Source organism: Aethalodelphis obliquidens, unplaced genomic scaffold (genome assembly GCF_003676395.1).
Source record: "Aethalodelphis obliquidens isolate GAN/ISIS:26980383/991018 unplaced genomic scaffold, ASM367639v1 scaffold16, whole genome shotgun sequence".
NCBI lineage: Eukaryota > Metazoa > Chordata > Mammalia > Artiodactyla > Delphinidae > Aethalodelphis > Aethalodelphis obliquidens.
In genome coordinates, this window is record NW_020837960.1 from 9,342,482 (window position 1) to 9,360,210 (window position 17,729).

Here is a 17,729-nt window from a genome sequence, read left to right on the forward strand (position 1 = left end):
GACAGGTGACTCCCCACAGACTAGGCTGTTTTAGGACAAAATGTCTCAGATATGGATGGAATGTTATACAACAGTATCTGTTTCCTACTCTCCCTGTGCCTTGGACCATGTTGAGTCCTCAAGGTTAAAGATGTGAGGAATGGAAGTTTGATGAAACGGATAAGAATGACAAAGGGCGCAGAGTAAAGGAGGGGGGCCCTTCCCCCTATTCTGCACAAACCTATGCCTCCATGGTACTCTGAGGTTTGGCAACTTCGGTGAACAGTGTCTTTTGCTTTTTATTATTATTAAAAAAAACAATTGGTTTGTATACATTGAACCCTCTAGTTGGTTCTAAAAATGACACTGATTCTTTTAGGTTTCTACTGATAGTCACATTTTCTGTAAGTAAGGTTGCTTCCTCATACTTCCCTGCTTTATCATATTTGCTCTAACAAATGTTCCTTTAAAGTTAGTTAGAATGATGAAAGGGTTAAAGGTTTTACGCAGGTATGGGGAGGAGAGACTGTCACAAGTGCTCTTATCTTGAGTCTGATGAGCTTCAGAAGTAGTCATACTTTTATAATTTCAGGGATGTTATGACACCGGCCTTTTTCTTGGGAGTAGATCAAAAGTGTTCCCCAGATTCTCAACAAGATCAGGTACAAATATTTCTACTTTACCCTTTTGGAAATCCTAACACCACTTATGGTTTGAACTTAAAAGAATTTTTTAAAATTGGGGTCCTTTGAACTTTTCAGACTACAGGGACAGATACGAAAGATAATTAACATCATTCTAAATCTTACAAATAGCAGTCCTACAAACATATTTATTAAAAGATGTGATTAATTGGAAAACAGAGACAAGGGTACTTTCCAGTCAAGAAGGGATTTCAACACTGCTAGTTGTCATTCACTGTACAAGCAAGGGTTTTATACATTTAACAGAAACAATGAATTAAAAAATCAGAAAGTCTAGATTCTAGTATGTTTTATTTGTAACTAATCACATACAAATCACTTATCCGTAAAATAATGATTAACAACTATTCTCTAATTCACAAATATAGCACGAAACCAAATTCTTCCCAAGAAAATCTCTTTGTAAACCAAGATATTACTACTATTTCGCTTAGGCTTTAACTTAAAAGTTGAAAATGACAATTGGAGAATCTGTCTTTTATCAATCAGTTGCACACCTTAATTCTGCAGAAGGATAGTCTGGTTGAGATCATCACTGTTCTATTTCAACCCGACAAAGGAAAAAGCTATCAACAAGAAGTTCCTGGTGAAGAAAAAGTTGGCCAAAAAAATAACCCTATTGAGAAACAGCTTTGTGTTAAGGACACTGCCGAAAACAACCCTGATGTCAAATGGAACAAAATTGAGCCTCAGGCAACTAAAAGCATGTCTGTCCTTCTGAAGGAACACATACTGGTAGGATAAGCAAGCATCTTATTTCACTAAAAATGTTGAACAGGAATGTCTTGTAGAATCTTCAAACAGCCCATCAAAATGGCTAAGAAATATCTTTAAAAAAAAAAAAACAACCTTTTACGTCTTCCTCTCTGTTTTCATCCTATGGTATTTCAATAAAAAATCCAGTTCCCTACCAGAAAGAGCACATTCCTCTGTACTCTGCCCGGGTGTAAGAAATGTTAGCACGCTGTCACTAGAGAATAAACACAGAAGAGGAATTATCATGTCACTGAATGAAGATTCAGGGAGATCATTCTGATTGTGTGTAGAAAAAGTTATACACCATAAACATCTGGTCACTTATCATGTATATGTATCAATAACAACTATATCTAATAAACCCTCAAGAGGTAAGCACTTATGTTTTCATGTATTTAACAATGTAAGTCTTGTGTGATTTATTCTCTATTTCTGGACTTTCTTTCCCTTACATATGCTGACAGAAACAAAGACTGGAGCATGGTTCATAGAGAAACACAGAACAGATACAAATACCATAATAAAATAGCCTTGTACACCACTGCATAGAGAAATATTTTAGACGAAATATACTTTCACTACTGGCCCCAAATGCTATCATCCACTTATGTTATTGAACTGTAAACTTTTAATAGAAAAATACCTTTAAGCTGATAATAACATTTAGCGACTTACAAAACTGACAGAATTTTTCAATGCTACACAAAACAGTTCTATACACAACTTAGAGTTTGAAAATTCTTTGCTGGCACTTGATCTTATAGTTGACAGACACAATAGCTACTGATTTCAATAAAATACTGTTCTTAACTAATACATACTTTCAAAACCAATATTACTCACAAAACAGTAAAGAATAATCACATCTTGTTGACAAATCTTCTAAGATAAACACCAAAACTGTACAGCCAAAATATTTTAAGAATCACATAAACTTTTTAGGACAGTGGATAAAAATTTTCACAATCATGTCCAGTGAAAAAAGGATTATTCCTCTGATTCAGTGAAGCATGTATCAAGTATAGATTTAAAATATGAACCTACAAAGCAAGTTACTGGGTTTTTGTTTTTTTTTTAAAAAGGTTTTTAGATGATTGGTGACACTACTAGAATGGAATTTTTTTAGATGGAAAATTGGTCACTATTTGCAAATTACACGTTATATTACAGATTTAAAACTGAAATTTCTTTTCAAAAAGTAGAATCCTGTTTTTTTGTTTTTACTTTCAGTGAGCGTATGACCATTCTATATATTATCACAAATGAAATCACCATTCAGTCACATTAAACATATGTATTTTTTTTTCACGAAAGAGGAGAAAACTGAACTAAAACTTAGCAGACTATATGTGTTAGAACACATTTTGTAAAAATCCACTAGTTTAAAGTTTTGGAAATCTACTACACTGTTCTGAAGGAAAATATATGCTTTCCAACCCTCTCTAATAATTCCTAACCAATCAGTTTTTCTATTGTAGAAATTAAAATTCAAGTTGAAGTATTTGTGGCACAAGACAGAATGTAAGATTTAATAATAGAAGACTATTGATTACAACTAACTTATATTGTCATCAAACATAAACATACTAAACAATCAACACTGGACTTTTAGAACAGTAAATTATTAAATAGGTTGATTTCTTTTAATGTTTAAATTCTGTAACATTAAATTACGTTAGTATTTCAAACAATACCCTTTCTAAACCAAACCTGAAATTAATCAACTTTTTTTCTTTTTTTTTTTCCAGCAAAACGAAAGGGTCTCTGTAAGATACCTTCCAAAGCAGTAAAAACACCTTAGAGTTTCAGCTTATCTATAACATACTCTGCTGACCCTGCGCATTTCACTGAGGGGCTACCTGAACCCACAAATCATCATCAGATAAAGAACTTGAACTTCCTGACTCAGAGTCCAGCTCACTGAATCCACCTAAATCCCACTCAGTGCTAGATTCACTGGGCACTTCTTCCTCCTCAGTGAGAAAACTCTGACCAGGTTCAAGGCAGGAAGGATAAACGCGAGCTGAGAGGCAAAAAAAGTTAGAATCAAACTGGAACAGGCCTAATGTGGTACCTATATTAATCCACTGGTCACCCCTAATATCATATTCATACACGGTCACCCGGTTCTTTTTCCACTGCGGGGTGCGTGAGGTGATCAGCAACAGTTTTTGGCCATGATTGATAATCCGGTAGTTGTTAGTCTCTGACACCAAGGGAATGTTATTAATCTGCCTCCACTCTCCTCTGACTGGATTGTAGACCTTCATGACAGGGATGTCGCAGATGCAATAGATCTCATCATTGAAGACACAGGCTTCCTGAAAATCATTGCGCTTCAGAGAAACACACTTCAGCCACATATTGTGGCTGGGATCAAAGCAGAACATGCGCTTACTATTGAGAGCGTAAAGATAGTTTTGAATTACCATCAGATCGAAGGAAATAAAAGAATGGGGCAGGGGAGCCACCAGTGCCCACTGGTTCCTCTGGACACTGTAGCACTCCACCTCCTTCAGTTTAATGCCGGTAATAGGGTCTCGCCCACCCAAAATGTAAATGTAGCCATTGAGGTATGCCACATCCATGCCCTCACGGCAGAGCAGGCGGTCAGCAAGTTGCTGCCAACTATTCTGGGCTGGTTTATACACCCAGAGGTCTTTCCTGGGCTGGGCGGCCAGATAGATGTCATGGTCTGGAGAGACACAGACAGCTAAGGTGGTCACAGTCCTAGTGTGAGCAAGGCAGGTCAAAGGTGATGGCACTTTGTAAATGTCCCCCGAGTATGGGTCACAGCACAGAAAGGGATCTCTGGGATGTCCAAAGAAGATCACCATCTTCTTGGCATACACACCCAGCCTCTGGGGTGGATTTTCTGCCACCGATACAACAGAGCTGCTGCTGCAGCCGCCGCCGCCACCAGCGCCGCTAACGACACTGCTAACGCCGCCGCCGCCGCTGCTGCTGCTGCCACCGCTGCTGCTCTCTGGCTTTGGCACCAGAGACTTGCACAACGTGTCACCATATCGCATCTGCCGGGCCCCTTCAACAAGGTCCAGACAGTACTTCTTCACCATGGTGTTGGTCAACAGCCCCTCCAGGTAATTCCGATCTTCATCGGTGAAGTGTGTCCAGCGGACACACTTGAAGACTTCTGCAGCGCTGGGACCCCGCTCCTTGGGAGCCGCCTCCAACCACTGCACCGCCACGTGGCACACGGTCTGCTCATGCTCGATGTTTAGGCTGTCCAGGCGCAGGACAGTCAGAAGTTGGGCCAGGGTCAGATCTGCCAGAGACTCCTCCCGAATCGAACTCATCTGGCTGAGCTGCTTGAAGTTGTGGGCTATAAACGACTGAGCCTGTGATCGCAGCTTGCGATGGCCAAAGGCGTCGGCGAACTTGAAGATGGCCGTGCAGTTGGCCAGGTCAAGGCGGCGGGCTAGGAAGGAGGCACAGGCTTCACGCACATACTCGAGCTGCAGCATGTCGGAGGCGGCGTACAGGCGCTCCACGTTGGATTCACTCAGAGACACACGACCCGTGTAGCAGTAATCGACCAGCACCTCGAAGGACTCGGCATCCACATCGTGCATGGTCACGTTCGTCTGGTGACTTTCGTACATGCCGCCGGTGAACATGCTCTTGAAGTAGGGACACGCGGCAGCCAGCACGTTACGGTTGCAGGGGAAGAGGCGGCCCGTGCCAGGCCCGCTGCCAGGCGTGACCACCTCGATGGTCACATCACAGAGCAGCCGCGCGTCGTAGAAGGACTTGAGCTGGGCCAGCAGGGCTGCGGAATGGGCCGTGTCCTTCAGCTCCTCCGGGCCCGTGAAAAAAGCTGAAACCGTGGGTTTGTGAACCCTTTTGGGCCGCTTCCCGCCGCGGGGACTGGCAAGGCGGCGAGAGCGCGAAGCTTCTTCCCGGGACTGCATGGTGGAGATGCTGGCGGAGAGCTGAGGACGAGTACGGGTGCAAGGACCGGGCTCTGGCGCCTCCTCACCCTCTGCTCGCTGACGCTAAGACCGCGGTGTCTCCGGAGAGACTGCAGCACGGGTCCATTTATTTAAGTCAACCCTAAGCCGCGGTGCCGCCTCCCTCGACCGCGTAGACCGCGTCCAACTCACCCGTTTCCAGTTCCACGCCCTTTCTCCGCCTCAGCTCGCCCTCACAGGACCTACTGGCTGGAACCGAGCGATCCGCCACCGCCGCGCTGGCAACACCAGTAGGCGTCCAGGAGAACTACGGCTCCCAGGTTACCTTTCGCGCCTCGAGGCACGACGGGGCCCTCCGGACTCTGCGGCATAGGCTGCGGCACCAGCTGCGGCACGGGCTGCGGCACGGTAGCCGCTTTGCATGTTGGGAGTAGTAGTAGCCGCAACAACATCGCGAGATTGTCGGCTGTTCATTGTTTCGGATGACGGAGTTAGAAATCGCTAATTCTCTTCTATTCGGTGTTATGGTTTCGAACTTTGGGTGTGGAATTCAGTTTAGATACCCGTTCTAGTGTTTATTAGTTGTTTGACTTCTCAGAGTTCTTGTTTTTGAAAACGTTAATAGCAATAGTATTTCATAGCGTGTGACGATTGAACTAAATTGCGTAGGTGATATACCTCTAAACGTAGGCTGGATATACTTGCTCTGAATAAATATTTGTTGATTAGTAGAATAACATACTTATACGTAGTACCCATAATATAAAGGTTCAATAAGTTTTAGCTTTTCTTCTAACGTTTATGAAAGATGTAGCAACCTCTCATTTGAAATCATGAGCCTGTAGGAAAATGGGAAAAACCCTGCAGGTTTCTGCAGAGATACCTTTAAGTTTTGGGGGTTTTGTTTTTTTAATAAATAGATTTTAAGATCAGTTTTAGGTTTACTGGAAAATCCAACAGAAAGCTACAGGAAGCTCCCACATATTCCACCCCTTCTCAGTTTCCGCTGTTTACAACATATTGCAATAGTGTGTGCCGTTGTTACAAGTGATGAACTTAACACTGATATATCATTAATTAAAGCGTGTAGTTTAATGTTAGGGTTTACTCTTTGTGTTGTACAGGTCTATGGGTTTTGAAAAATGTATGTCATGTACCTATCATCATTACAGTAATATACAGAATCGTTTCACGGTCCTAAAAATCCTCTGTTCAATCTACTTATGCCTCCTCTTCCTTGCCCCCAGCCCCTGGGAAACATTGATCTTTTTATTGTCTAGTTTTATCTTTTCCAGAGTGTCTTGCAGTTGGAATATATCTTCTTTCACTTGGTAATATTCAGTTAAGATTCCCATGTCTTTTCACGGTTTGATAGTCATTTCTTTTTATCATTGAGTAATATTCCATTGTGTACGTATACCAGTTTACTTATCTATTTCCCTGCTAAATGACATTTTGTTAGCTTTGAATTTTTGCAATTATGAATAAAGCTGCTATAAACACTCGTGTTGGTTACTGCATGGACATAAGTTTTCAACTCATTTTGGTATACGCCAAGGACTGTGACTGCTGGATCACATGGTAATACTATGTTTAACTTTGTAAGGAAGTGCCAAAATGTTTTCCAAAGTGGTGGCTTGTACTGTTTTGCATTCCCACCAGCAATTAATGAGCGTTCCTATTGTTCCACATCCTCCCTAGCATTTGGTATTGTCAGTATTTTGGATTTTACACTGTGCAGCCTTTAAACTTGCCTCTCTGGGAGAAAATTCTGAAGGATCTGATCATATTTTAAACATCTAGCAATATCTGCAGGGCTGTTCAACTGTGGTCTCAGCAGTATGTATGAATTTTCTCAAGTACGCAAATCAAGAATTTGTGGTCTCACAAAATCTATATTTCATGTTCCAGAAGTAGGGCTGAAGTATATTTCATTAATTAAATAATTAATTCTTAATTAATTCTTAAATAATTAATGAATTCATTCATTCATTCATTCATTAAATCAAGAATTTGTGGTCTCACAAAGTCTATATTTCATGTTCCAGAAGTAGTGCTGAAGTATTTTCATTAATTAAATAATTAATTCTCTTCTAATCCAGTATAGCTCCTTTCACTACCATCCCCAAATTAACTGAAGATTCTGGAATTCTAGTTATTAAGGAGAATTTTAAATAAAAATATTTAACAAAGAGACCCTGTACTGTGTGGGATCCTAAGAGTTCAGCATCATACATACCCAAACATCCCTTGAATTAGTCTGGTCTAATGTATGCTTTACAAAAGTGTTTTTATATTTGTATTTATCAACACTGTTTCACTATAAAATCCTCAAAATAAATTGTGCTCAGTCATTGAGTTTTAACTTTTTCATATGTGCCTCTAACAGTGTAATTTGCTTTCGACTGCTTTTCACAAAATTCAAAACATTTATTAGACACTGTGCTGTAAGGCCTACAGCAGTATTGTTCAGTAGCATTTTCTGTGATGACGAAAACGTTCTATGTCTGGGTTATCCATTATGGTAGCCATTAGCCACATGTGGCTCTTAAACACTTGAAATGTGGCTAATCCAACTGAGGACTGAAGTTTTCATTTTAGAAACAAAGCATTGGCAGCAACAAATCTTTTCAACAAATCTACCAAAACAACTGGATCATAATGGAAAAAAATTAACCTTGAAACTGACAGCGTTGAACTTTACCTAATCCCTGTGCCACAGGACAAACAGTGATGATTAAGAAATCTCTTCAACCTTTTTTTTTTTTTTCTCCCTGGAGATGATCCTATCCTTTTGTGATTGGAAATAGGTAACTGCGGCAAACCACCTTCTCCCGCGTGACTTAGATGAGAGTCATTGTCTACTCTTTCTCATGACTACCATAGGGCTCACAGAGGAGCCCCTTATTTACCTGCGAGAAGGTTAAACACAGACGTTTCCATTTTTGCCTGAACCTGCCAACAAGGCCAGACACAGGGTCTCTAACTCCAAGTCCTTTGTCTCATGAATGATTAACTGAGATTAGAAGTGCGCCCATGGAAATTCCCTGGCGGTCCAGTGGTTAGGACCCGGTGCTCTCACTGCTAGGCCCAGGTTTGATCCCTGGCCGGGGAACTATGATCTCACAAGATGCGCTGTGAGGCAAAAAAAAAAAAAAAAAAGAAGTGCGCCCAAACTAGCTAGACACCAAAATACACATTTCCTAGTCAGCCGACCAAGACTTCCCCTAGTTACAAAAGCAATTCTAACTGTAAACTACTCTACCTATAACTTGTCCAAACCCTCCCTATAACAGTCTAAGGCAAACTCACCCTGCCTTTGATTCTGAACTGTTCTCCACGATGGCAATATTCTGAATAAACTCAGTTTCCTTACTTGTTTGGTTTTTGTCTTTGACAGTTTGGTGCCATTACTGGAATGGAACTAGAAGCCCACCTCTGGGCCCCCATCTTCTCCACCCAGGTCCTGAGGCTTTTTGAGCCCCTGTGCCACTTCCCTGAAGGGCGATTTAGGGATCTCAGGCTGGAGTCCAGCCCCTGATCCATGTGCTGCAGAAAACTGTCTGTGGTAGCACGGTAAGGATTTGATTTTGGTTTTGGGAGCCATCTCTCGGTTTGGTTTGGTTTTGGTGTTTTGTTTTGTTTTTTTTGCGGTACGCGGGCCTCTCACTGTTGTGGCCTCTCCTGTTGCGGAGCACAGGCTCCGGACGCGCAGGCTCAGCTGCCATGGCTCACGGGCCCAGCCGCTCTGCGGCATGTGGGATCCTCCCGGACCGGGGCACGAACCCGTGTCCCCTGCATCGGCAGGCGGACTCCCAACCACTGCGCCACCAGGGAAGCCCTCTTGGTTTGGTTTTGTTGCTAGCTATTGTTTAATAGCTCTGTAGTGACCTTAATGGGAAGGAATTCTAAAAAAGAGTGGATATATGTATACGTATAATTGATTCACTTTGCTGCACAGCAGAAACTAACACAACATTGTAAAACAGCTATAGTCCAATAAAAATTAAAAAAAAAAAAAAGACCCCTTCCCTGAGACCAAGACAACCCTGAGGGTTTCTGGGATTAGGTGCCTATTGCTGAGCCGGATCCCTAGCTTTTTCACGATCGCCTCGCCTCTCTATGCCACGACCAAGGAAACAACGCTGATCCCTCGAACTGGGACTCCTTCCACGTCTGTGTTTCAAAACCTGAAAAACTCTATCCTCTTCTTCCACCTTTAGACCCCTCAATTACTCGTTACTCTTTTCCCTCTTTATACACAAAAAAAGAAGGACATGTATATCTTTGTTTGCGGGATGGTTAGAAGCTTTTTTTTCTGCAAACAGGCTACTGCCACAACTGTAGCTAAGCTGGTACCAGAAAGAATTTTCCCTACGTGGGGGTCCCTTTGTTCCTCTCTAGTGACAGAGGAACCCACTTCAACAGTAAGGTTATTGAGGATATTCAACAAGTACTTCCACTGCTACAAAAATTTCACTGTCTTAGCCACCCTCAATCCTCTGGAAAAATAAAGCAGGCCAACAGTGCTCTTAAATTCAAACTAGCCAAACTCTCTGAGGCACCCAACCTGCCCCAAATCTTGTACTTGGTCCTGGAGATCCTCAGATCCTCCCCCTCCAGTCAACACTGATTATTCCCTTATGCATAATTATGTATTATGAAATAATACTGGCAGGCCAATGAAGATTTCTCACCTCTTCTGGACCTTACGTGACCCTAATTTGATCTAATATCTATCCTTGTATCACCTCACACTGGTCCAAACGGCCATCATCAAAAAGTCTACAAACAATGAATGCTGGAAAGGGTGTGGAGAAAAGGGAACCCTCTTGCACTGCTGGTGGGAATGTAAATTGGTACAACCGCTGTGGAGAACAGTATGGAGGTTCATTGAAAAACTAAAAATAGAATTACCATATGATCCAGCAATCCCACTCCTGGGCAAATATCCAGAGAAAACCATAATTCGAAAAGATACATGCACCCCAATGTTCACTGCAGCACTATTTTCAATAGCCAAGACATGGAAGCAACCTAAATGTCCATCAACAGAGGAATGGTTAAAGAAGATGTGGTACATCTATACAGTGGAATATTAGCCATAAAAAAAGATGAAATAATGCCATTTGCAGCAACATGCATGGACCTGGAGATTATCATACTCAGTGAAGTAAGTCAGACAGAGAAAGACAAATATCATATGATATCACTCATATGTGGACTCATTTTTTTAAATGATATAAATGAACTTATTTACAAAACAGAAACAGACTCACAGATTTCAAAAACAAACTTACGGTTACCAAAGGGGAAAGGTGGGGGGAGGGATAAATTAGGAGCTTGGGACTAACATACACACTACTATATATAAAACAGATAACTAACAAGGACCTACTGTACAGCACAGGGAACTCTACTCAATATTCTGTAATAACCTATGTGGGAAAAGTATCTGAAAAAGAATGAATATATGCACACGTATAACTGAATCACTTTGCTATACACCTGAAACTAGCACAACATTATAAATCAACTATACTCCAATAAAATTTTTTAAAAATAATATCTATCCTTAAATATTGTTAAAGTTTTATTAAATACACTCATATTTATCATCAACAGGTCAGGTTTCCTTTCCCACCACACACCCTACATGACCTTCAAATTGGAAATTCTCTCTTCTGGAAAAGATAATACCACCAAAAGACCAACCTTGAATCCCAGTGGAAGGGATCTTACACTGTGTCCTAACCACCAATACCGCCACAAAACTACAAGGGGTACAACATGTACTTTATGTGTCACGATTAAAAAATGCAAAACAGGCACCCCCGGAGCAGGCAGCAGCATTATTCCTGCATGGGCCCCGGCTGCCGTTCGCGTGCGCGGCTGGGAGGAGGGCAGCTGACTTCCTCCAACTAAAAAAAGAGAGAAGGATGTTCCCCCAAACCCTCCCTTCTGGTCCCTGGTAGAGCGCTCAGAACTTGTGACCACTTCAAAAAAGAAAAAGATGCCATCCGCAAAAAAAAAAAAAGGCAAAACAATTTCAGTTTCTCATGTAAGGAGTGTGGAAGTCACCGCTCTATCCTAACAACAATTAAAAAGCTGAATGGAGTGAAAAATCAACAACTCTTCTTGGATCCATAAGAGAGGGGAGGACACAGGGCACACGGCTGTTCCCAAGACTGGAGACGCAACAACAGGGAGTACTGGCTTACCGGGAGGGCAGACGCAGGGGCAGGAACCGTGGCAGGAACCAGGGCTGAGGTAGGAAGAATCCAAACACAACTGACAAATTGGTAGAGGCTCAGGGCAGACAACTCTGAAGTTAAAAGCTCCAGAGGACCCATTCAAAGGGGGGCCTCCGACTCTGGGAGCTTGAGAGTTTTCACGGTAAACATGGGAGAAAAATCCCCTCGTGCTTCCGAAGGGAGAGGGGAAATGGAGCCTGTTTTTAAATACCCCAGGGCACTCTCGCACCAGGCCTGCCCTCAGGAGAAACTAGTTAATCAGAGCCTAATCTGCTGGGGTCTTATAAGAGCCCGACTAAGGGAAATACCCAGCTCCACTTAACTATAGCCTTCCAGGTGGGAGAAGGAAAATACCCAACTCCAGCCCACTCTATCCCACCTAAGGGGAAGGAAAACAGTAAAAAACACACTTAAAGCTCACAGTTCAGAGGCACAGGCTCCCTAAAAGGCTGAAACCTAATCAAGAACAATAGGCTTCCCCTCCCCACTCCTCATGGCTGCATTACTACAGGCCTATTTGCTGCAGTTCCCTTTACCCAGCACATCAGGTCCCAATATCAACAAAAAATTAAAAGGCAAAACCACAAATTTTTTTTGATAGGGAAAAAAATGTTTTTTAATTGCATACTCAATCCATTTTGTGTATTTCAGAAGGTGCAGTACTTTTCTTCATCTGTCAGTGAAAAAAGTTAGAAATTAACTTAAAAAAAATCAATGGCAAATGGCAAACCAATTTCCTTGAGAGTCAGGGTCACATATATAGTGCATCCTAGAACAGAGGAGGGGCAAGACAGATTCCAACCACTTTTCATCAGTTTCGTCAAATACTGGACCTATTCAAGGGTCAAGAGAAAAGGCAACTTTCAAAAAGAGTATATATATATATATATATATATATGTAAAGTTTTTCTTTTTTAGCCCCACTGCGCGGCTTGCGGGATCTTAGTTCCACCGACCAGGGATCAAACCCAGGCCTACGGCGGTGAAAGCACCGAGTCCTAAACACTGGGCCGCCAGGGAATTCCCAAAAAGGAGTATATTGTTAAATGAGCCGTTTACTATACTCCTTCCTGAGAGCACCAGGTGGGGAACATGTTTTCTAAACTAGATCTAGGAAGTAGAATGTGAAATCAATCCGTCCTCCTCCCCTTAAGGGCTGTCCAATGGTTAATGAATTAAAAAAAAATGACTAAATAAAAACAAATCACACACACACCTCCCTGCCCCACCCCTCAAAAAAGGAAAATTTAAAAAGCTAGATATCCCAGATTGCTCTCCAGAGTGGAAACCGGGAACTGTTTCAACAACCCAAATTAGTCTGTTACAGAGTCATCACAAGCATGCCTTGCTTTTAAACAAAAAAACAACAACAACAAAAAATTTTTTTTGAAATGACAAAACAAAAACTAGTACTGATCATTTTTCTGACAATGCACAATCACTCAAAATTAACCAGTATTGAGAGGGGGAAGGGGGCCATACCTATGGGCCTTGTCTCATGGGAGTGAATGTGGGTAGGTGCAGGGCATTTGTCATTATTGCAAAAACGAATCTTAATTTTTAAGATTGTTTGATTTAAACATTGCTTTTAGTATGATGCCGACACCAGCTGTGCAGAAAGGCCTCTGGAGAGACGTTCATAGCAGCACACACCTGCAGCTCCTCAGTTCTGGAGGCTCCAGGGCAGCCCATATTGCTTTGTTAAATACACTCTTTAGGCCTTCCTGTATGAGTGCAGAACACTCCACATATGTGACAGCCTTCAGGTCACTGGCCACTTTTTCAGCAGCCTCTGGAGTGACAGGATTCCGTTTATTCTTGGCAAGTTTCTCAATAGTGGAGTGGTCATCTCTGAGATCAATTTGGGTCCCAATAAGCCTGAAAGGAGTCTTTGGACAGTGGTAAGTTATCTCAGGCACCCCCTTTTCTTTCACATTTTGAATGAGGATGGAGAGACCACTGAAAAACAGACTAGAAATACATCTGTTTGTGGATAACTCAGAGGTTATCTGTCATAATCCTCTTGCCCTGCAGTATCAAAAAGTCCAAGAGTAGGGCTTCCCTGGTGGGGCAGTGGTTGGGAGTCCGCCTGCCGATGCAGGGGACACGGGTTTGTGCCCTGGTCCGGGAGGATCCCACGTGCCGCGGAGCGGCTGGGCCCGTGAGCCATGGCCGCTGAGCCTGCGCTCCGCAACGGGAGAGGCCACGGTGGTGAGGGGCCCGCGTACCATAAAAAAAAAAAAAAAAAAGTCCAAGAGTATATGGCTCTCCACCAATCATAACTGTGACTGCACAGTTGTCAAAAACAGTCCATACAGGGACTTCCCTGGTGGTCCAGTAGTTAAGACTCCATGCTTCCACTGCAGGCGCCACGGGTTCTATCCCTGGCTGGGGAACTAAGATCCCTGCATACTATGTGTGGTGTGGCAAAAAAAATTAAAAAAAAAAAACAAACAGTTGGTACATACGCAGATGGAAATTTGTTTGTTGTGTAGGATATCAGGAGACATGTTTTACCAACAGCACCATCACCGACAACACACTTAATTGTCTGCGTTGCTGAAACGGTTCTGTATCCACTTTAAATATTTCAAATTTGATGCTGACCTCAGCTCCACTGCCCACAAAACCACAATTTGAAGAGACAGAGCAAGCATCAGAACCAGACATGGCAGGAATGTTGGAATTATCAGACCAGGAATTGAAAACAACTATAAATGATATGCTAAGGGTTCTAAGGATGAAATAGACAGGATGCAGGAACTGATGGGCAATGTAATCAGAGAGATGGAAATCCTAAGAAAAAAACCAAAAAGAAATGATAGAGGTTCTGGTTCAAGATGGTGACATAGGAAAATCCTGAACTCACCTCCTCCCATGGACACACCGAATTTATGTGGAACAGTTTCCTCTGAAAGAAAGCTAAAAACTGGCAGAGCAGCCCTTCACACCTGAAAAACGAGAGGGAAGCCACATGGAAGCAGGTGGGAAAGGCTGAGGCAGAATCTCACCATAAATCCCCCACCCCCAGTGCAGGGATCTGCAACAGAAGGGACCTCAAAACCCGAATCGTCTCACTGAGGAGTGAAGGGTCTATACCCCATATTGGGCACCCCAACCTTTAAGACCTGCACCCAAGAGACAAGCCCCCAAATATCTGGCTTAGAAGACCAGCAGAGCCTGCACACGGGAGACTCATGGGCTGTAGCAAACTGAGGGCTGGTGCGCAGACCCATGGGTACCAGGGCCCAGCAAAGAAGCAGCCCTTTGAAAAGTGCCCAGGCTTTCTGTGAAAAAGGACTCACTTGCTACTTTTGACAGTGTTGGTCTGAGGGGTAGAGGCCTGCTGGGAAAATCTCTGGGGATGGAGGCTGGCGGGTGCAATATTCTGGCTCTCCTTCTTTTTTTAAACTTTTTTTTCTTTCTTTTCTTTCTTTCTCTTTCTCCCCTCCTTCCTTCTTTCCTTCCTTTCTTTTTTTGCTTTTTTTCCCCTTTTTTCTCTTTTTGGTGGGTACCATCTTTGCACTACCCCCCCCCCCCCCGCCCCACCTTGCTCCAGCCAGTGGGTGTATCACCACCCTCTCTGCTGCTCTCCAGAGCACCAACATCTCCCAAAGGGGAAGAACTTCTATATATGTCCAGTGCCCCAGTTTGTACGTCTGGTGACCTGGTGTCTGCAGCTGCCACCCAAGGGATGCCCCTTGATAACCTGGCTCTGTAAGCCAGAGGGGCTTGCGCTCCTGGGTCCCACAGGGAGACAGTTCTTGGCGGGGTATCACCCCAGGGCGCTGCACAGATAGCAGGTTGAAACGCTTCCCCAGGTTTTCTGAGAAAGAGGACTGTTTCCTTACTTGTATTTATTTATTTATTTATTTATTTATTTATTTATTTATTTATTTTTGGCTGCGTTGGGTCTTCATTGCTTCATGCGGGCTTTCTCCAGTTGCGGCAAACGGGGTCTACTCTTTGTTGCGGTGCACGGGTTTCTCACTGCGGTGGCTTCTCTTGTTGCGGAGCATGGGCTCTAGGTGCGTGGGCTTCCGTAATTGTGGCACGCGGGCTCAGTAGTTGTGGTTCGCGGCCTCTAGAGCGCAGGCTCAGCAGTTGTGGCACACAGGCTTAGTTGCTCTGTGGCATGTGAGATCTTCCCGGATCAGGGATCAAACCTGTGTGCCCTGCCTTGGCAGGCAGATTCTTAACTACTGCTCCAGCAGGGAAGTCCCCCTGTTTCCTTCATCAGGATCTTTGCCCTAAGGGACAGGCTTCTGCTTTGGCTCACTTATGTGGGCCTATGGAGGTGCTCTCAGGGAATGGAGACCCATGGATGCAATCTTTGCTTTCTCCCTCTGTCTTGCTCCAGCTCACTGGTATCTTCCCATAAAGAGCTTATACCCTTGTCAGGTGCCCTGACTTTTGTGGCGGCTGCCAGGAGACACCTCTATATCACCTGGTTCTGCTGGCCAGTGGGGTTTATGCTCCAGGAGTCCTACAACTGGAACCAAGGAGAAAGAATTTATAAACTCCTACCACCCCTGGGGCACGGCAGGAGGCAACAGACCCAGGAGGTCTGTCTTTCCCACAGCAAGTCGGAGAAGCCTATCGCCTTATCATTACAGCCACAGCCTGAGGGGCAGGCTTCTGATTAATGACACATCTAAGGCTGACCTTAGACCTTTCCTGAGACCTCGAGGACATGCTATCTTCATGCTTTACCTCTGCCCTGCTCCAGTGTGCCAGCATCTCTCGGAGAGGAGCTCTTCTATGTATCTGGTGCCCGTGTTTACATCTGGTGCCCTGGTTTTGGCAGCTTGACTCCTTGGCTCTGGTGGCCGGGCGGCTTGCACTCCTGCACGTGAGCAGGACTGTAACAATCCCATAGACAGTTCTTGGCAGGCTACCACGCCAGGGCACTGCCCAAACAGCTGACTGAAACACACCCCCGGGCTTTGTGTGAAAGAGGCCTACGTTTGTCCTGGAGCTTTGGCCTAGGAGCAGGCTTTACAACTGGCATACATCTAGAGGCTACGGAGGGGCTCAAGGAATGAAGGCCAGGGGATGCCATCTTATACGGTCCCTCTGCCTCGCCACAGCTCACGGGTATCTCCTAGAAAGGAACTAATGCACTGTCTGGAGCCCTGATTTTTGTGACTGCTACCCCGAGGACGCCTCCAGGTTCCCTGGCTCTGGTAGCTTATGCTTGCCGACAAGGGACTGTGTATGTTTGCATTCTGTAAGAGCTGCTGCCTGAGGGTCTGGCTTCTAATCAGCCTGACTCCTCTCCTTTGGCACTGACTGGTCTTGGTACAGCCTCAGTGACGGGGAGCTGTTAAAGGTAAAATAAACTGCTTGGCTCACAAAGGTTTGAGACAATGAAGAGCTAGGACAGCTAGAACAATAAAGCTCATCTCCTACACAAGGCCAACGCTGCAAGACTGGGAGAGGTAACTGTTTCATCCAGTGCGTAGAAACCAACACAGAGCGTCAAGCAAAATGAAGAAACAGAGGAATGTGTTCCAAACAAAAGAACAAGATAAAACCTCAAGAAAAAAACCTTAATGAAGCATAGAAAAGTTAAGAAATGATAGAGGTCCAAAACACCATAAGAGAAATGCAGAAGGCCTTTATGGGCTTGTTAGTAGACTGGACACAGCTGAGGAAAGAATCACTGAGCTTGAAGATATATCAAGCAAAACCAAAAACTAAAAAGCAAAGAGGGACTTCCCTGGTGGTGCAGTGGTTAAGAATCCGCCTGCCAATGCAGGGGACAGGGGTTCGATCCTTGGTCTGGGAAGATCCCACATCCCGTGGAGCAACTAAGCCCGTGCGCTACAACTACTGAGCCTGTGCTCTAGAGCCCTCAAGCCACAACTACTGAGCCTGCATTCCACAACTACTGGAGCCCACGTGCCTAGAGCACACGCTCCACAACAAGAGAAGCCAGCGCAATGAGAAGCCCGCGCACCACGACGAAGAGTAGCCCCCGCTCGCCACAACTAGAGAAAGCCCGCAAGCAGCAACAAAGACCCAATGCAGCCAAAAATAAGTAAATAAAAATAAATAAATCTATTAATAAATAAATAAATAAAAATAAAAAGCAAAGAGAA

At 43.8% G+C, this 17,729-nt stretch overlaps 1 protein-coding gene and 1 pseudogene across 1 annotated transcript; both read right to left on the reverse strand.

The window, feature by feature from the left end:
- Nucleotides 1–955: 955 nt before the first annotated feature.
- LOC113625573 (kelch repeat and BTB domain-containing protein 6) lies at nt 956–5,736 on the reverse strand. Its single transcript, XM_027116150.1, has one exon. The coding sequence runs from the start codon at nt 5,369–5,371 to the stop codon at nt 3,284–3,286; it is 2,088 nt and encodes a 695-aa protein (XP_026971951.1). The 5' UTR covers nt 5,372–5,736; the 3' UTR covers nt 956–3,283.
- A 7,405-nt stretch (nt 5,737–13,141) lies between these two features.
- Nucleotides 13,142–16,502, reverse strand: LOC113625537 (cell division control protein 42 homolog; annotated as a pseudogene).
- Nucleotides 16,503–17,729: the final 1,227 nt, after the last annotated feature.

Excerpts from the sequence above, each read along its gene's own strand:
- LOC113625573 (XM_027116150.1), bottom strand. The coding sequence starts at position 5,371 with ATGCAGTCCCGGGAAGAAGCTTCGCGCTCTCGCCGCCTTGCCAGTCCC.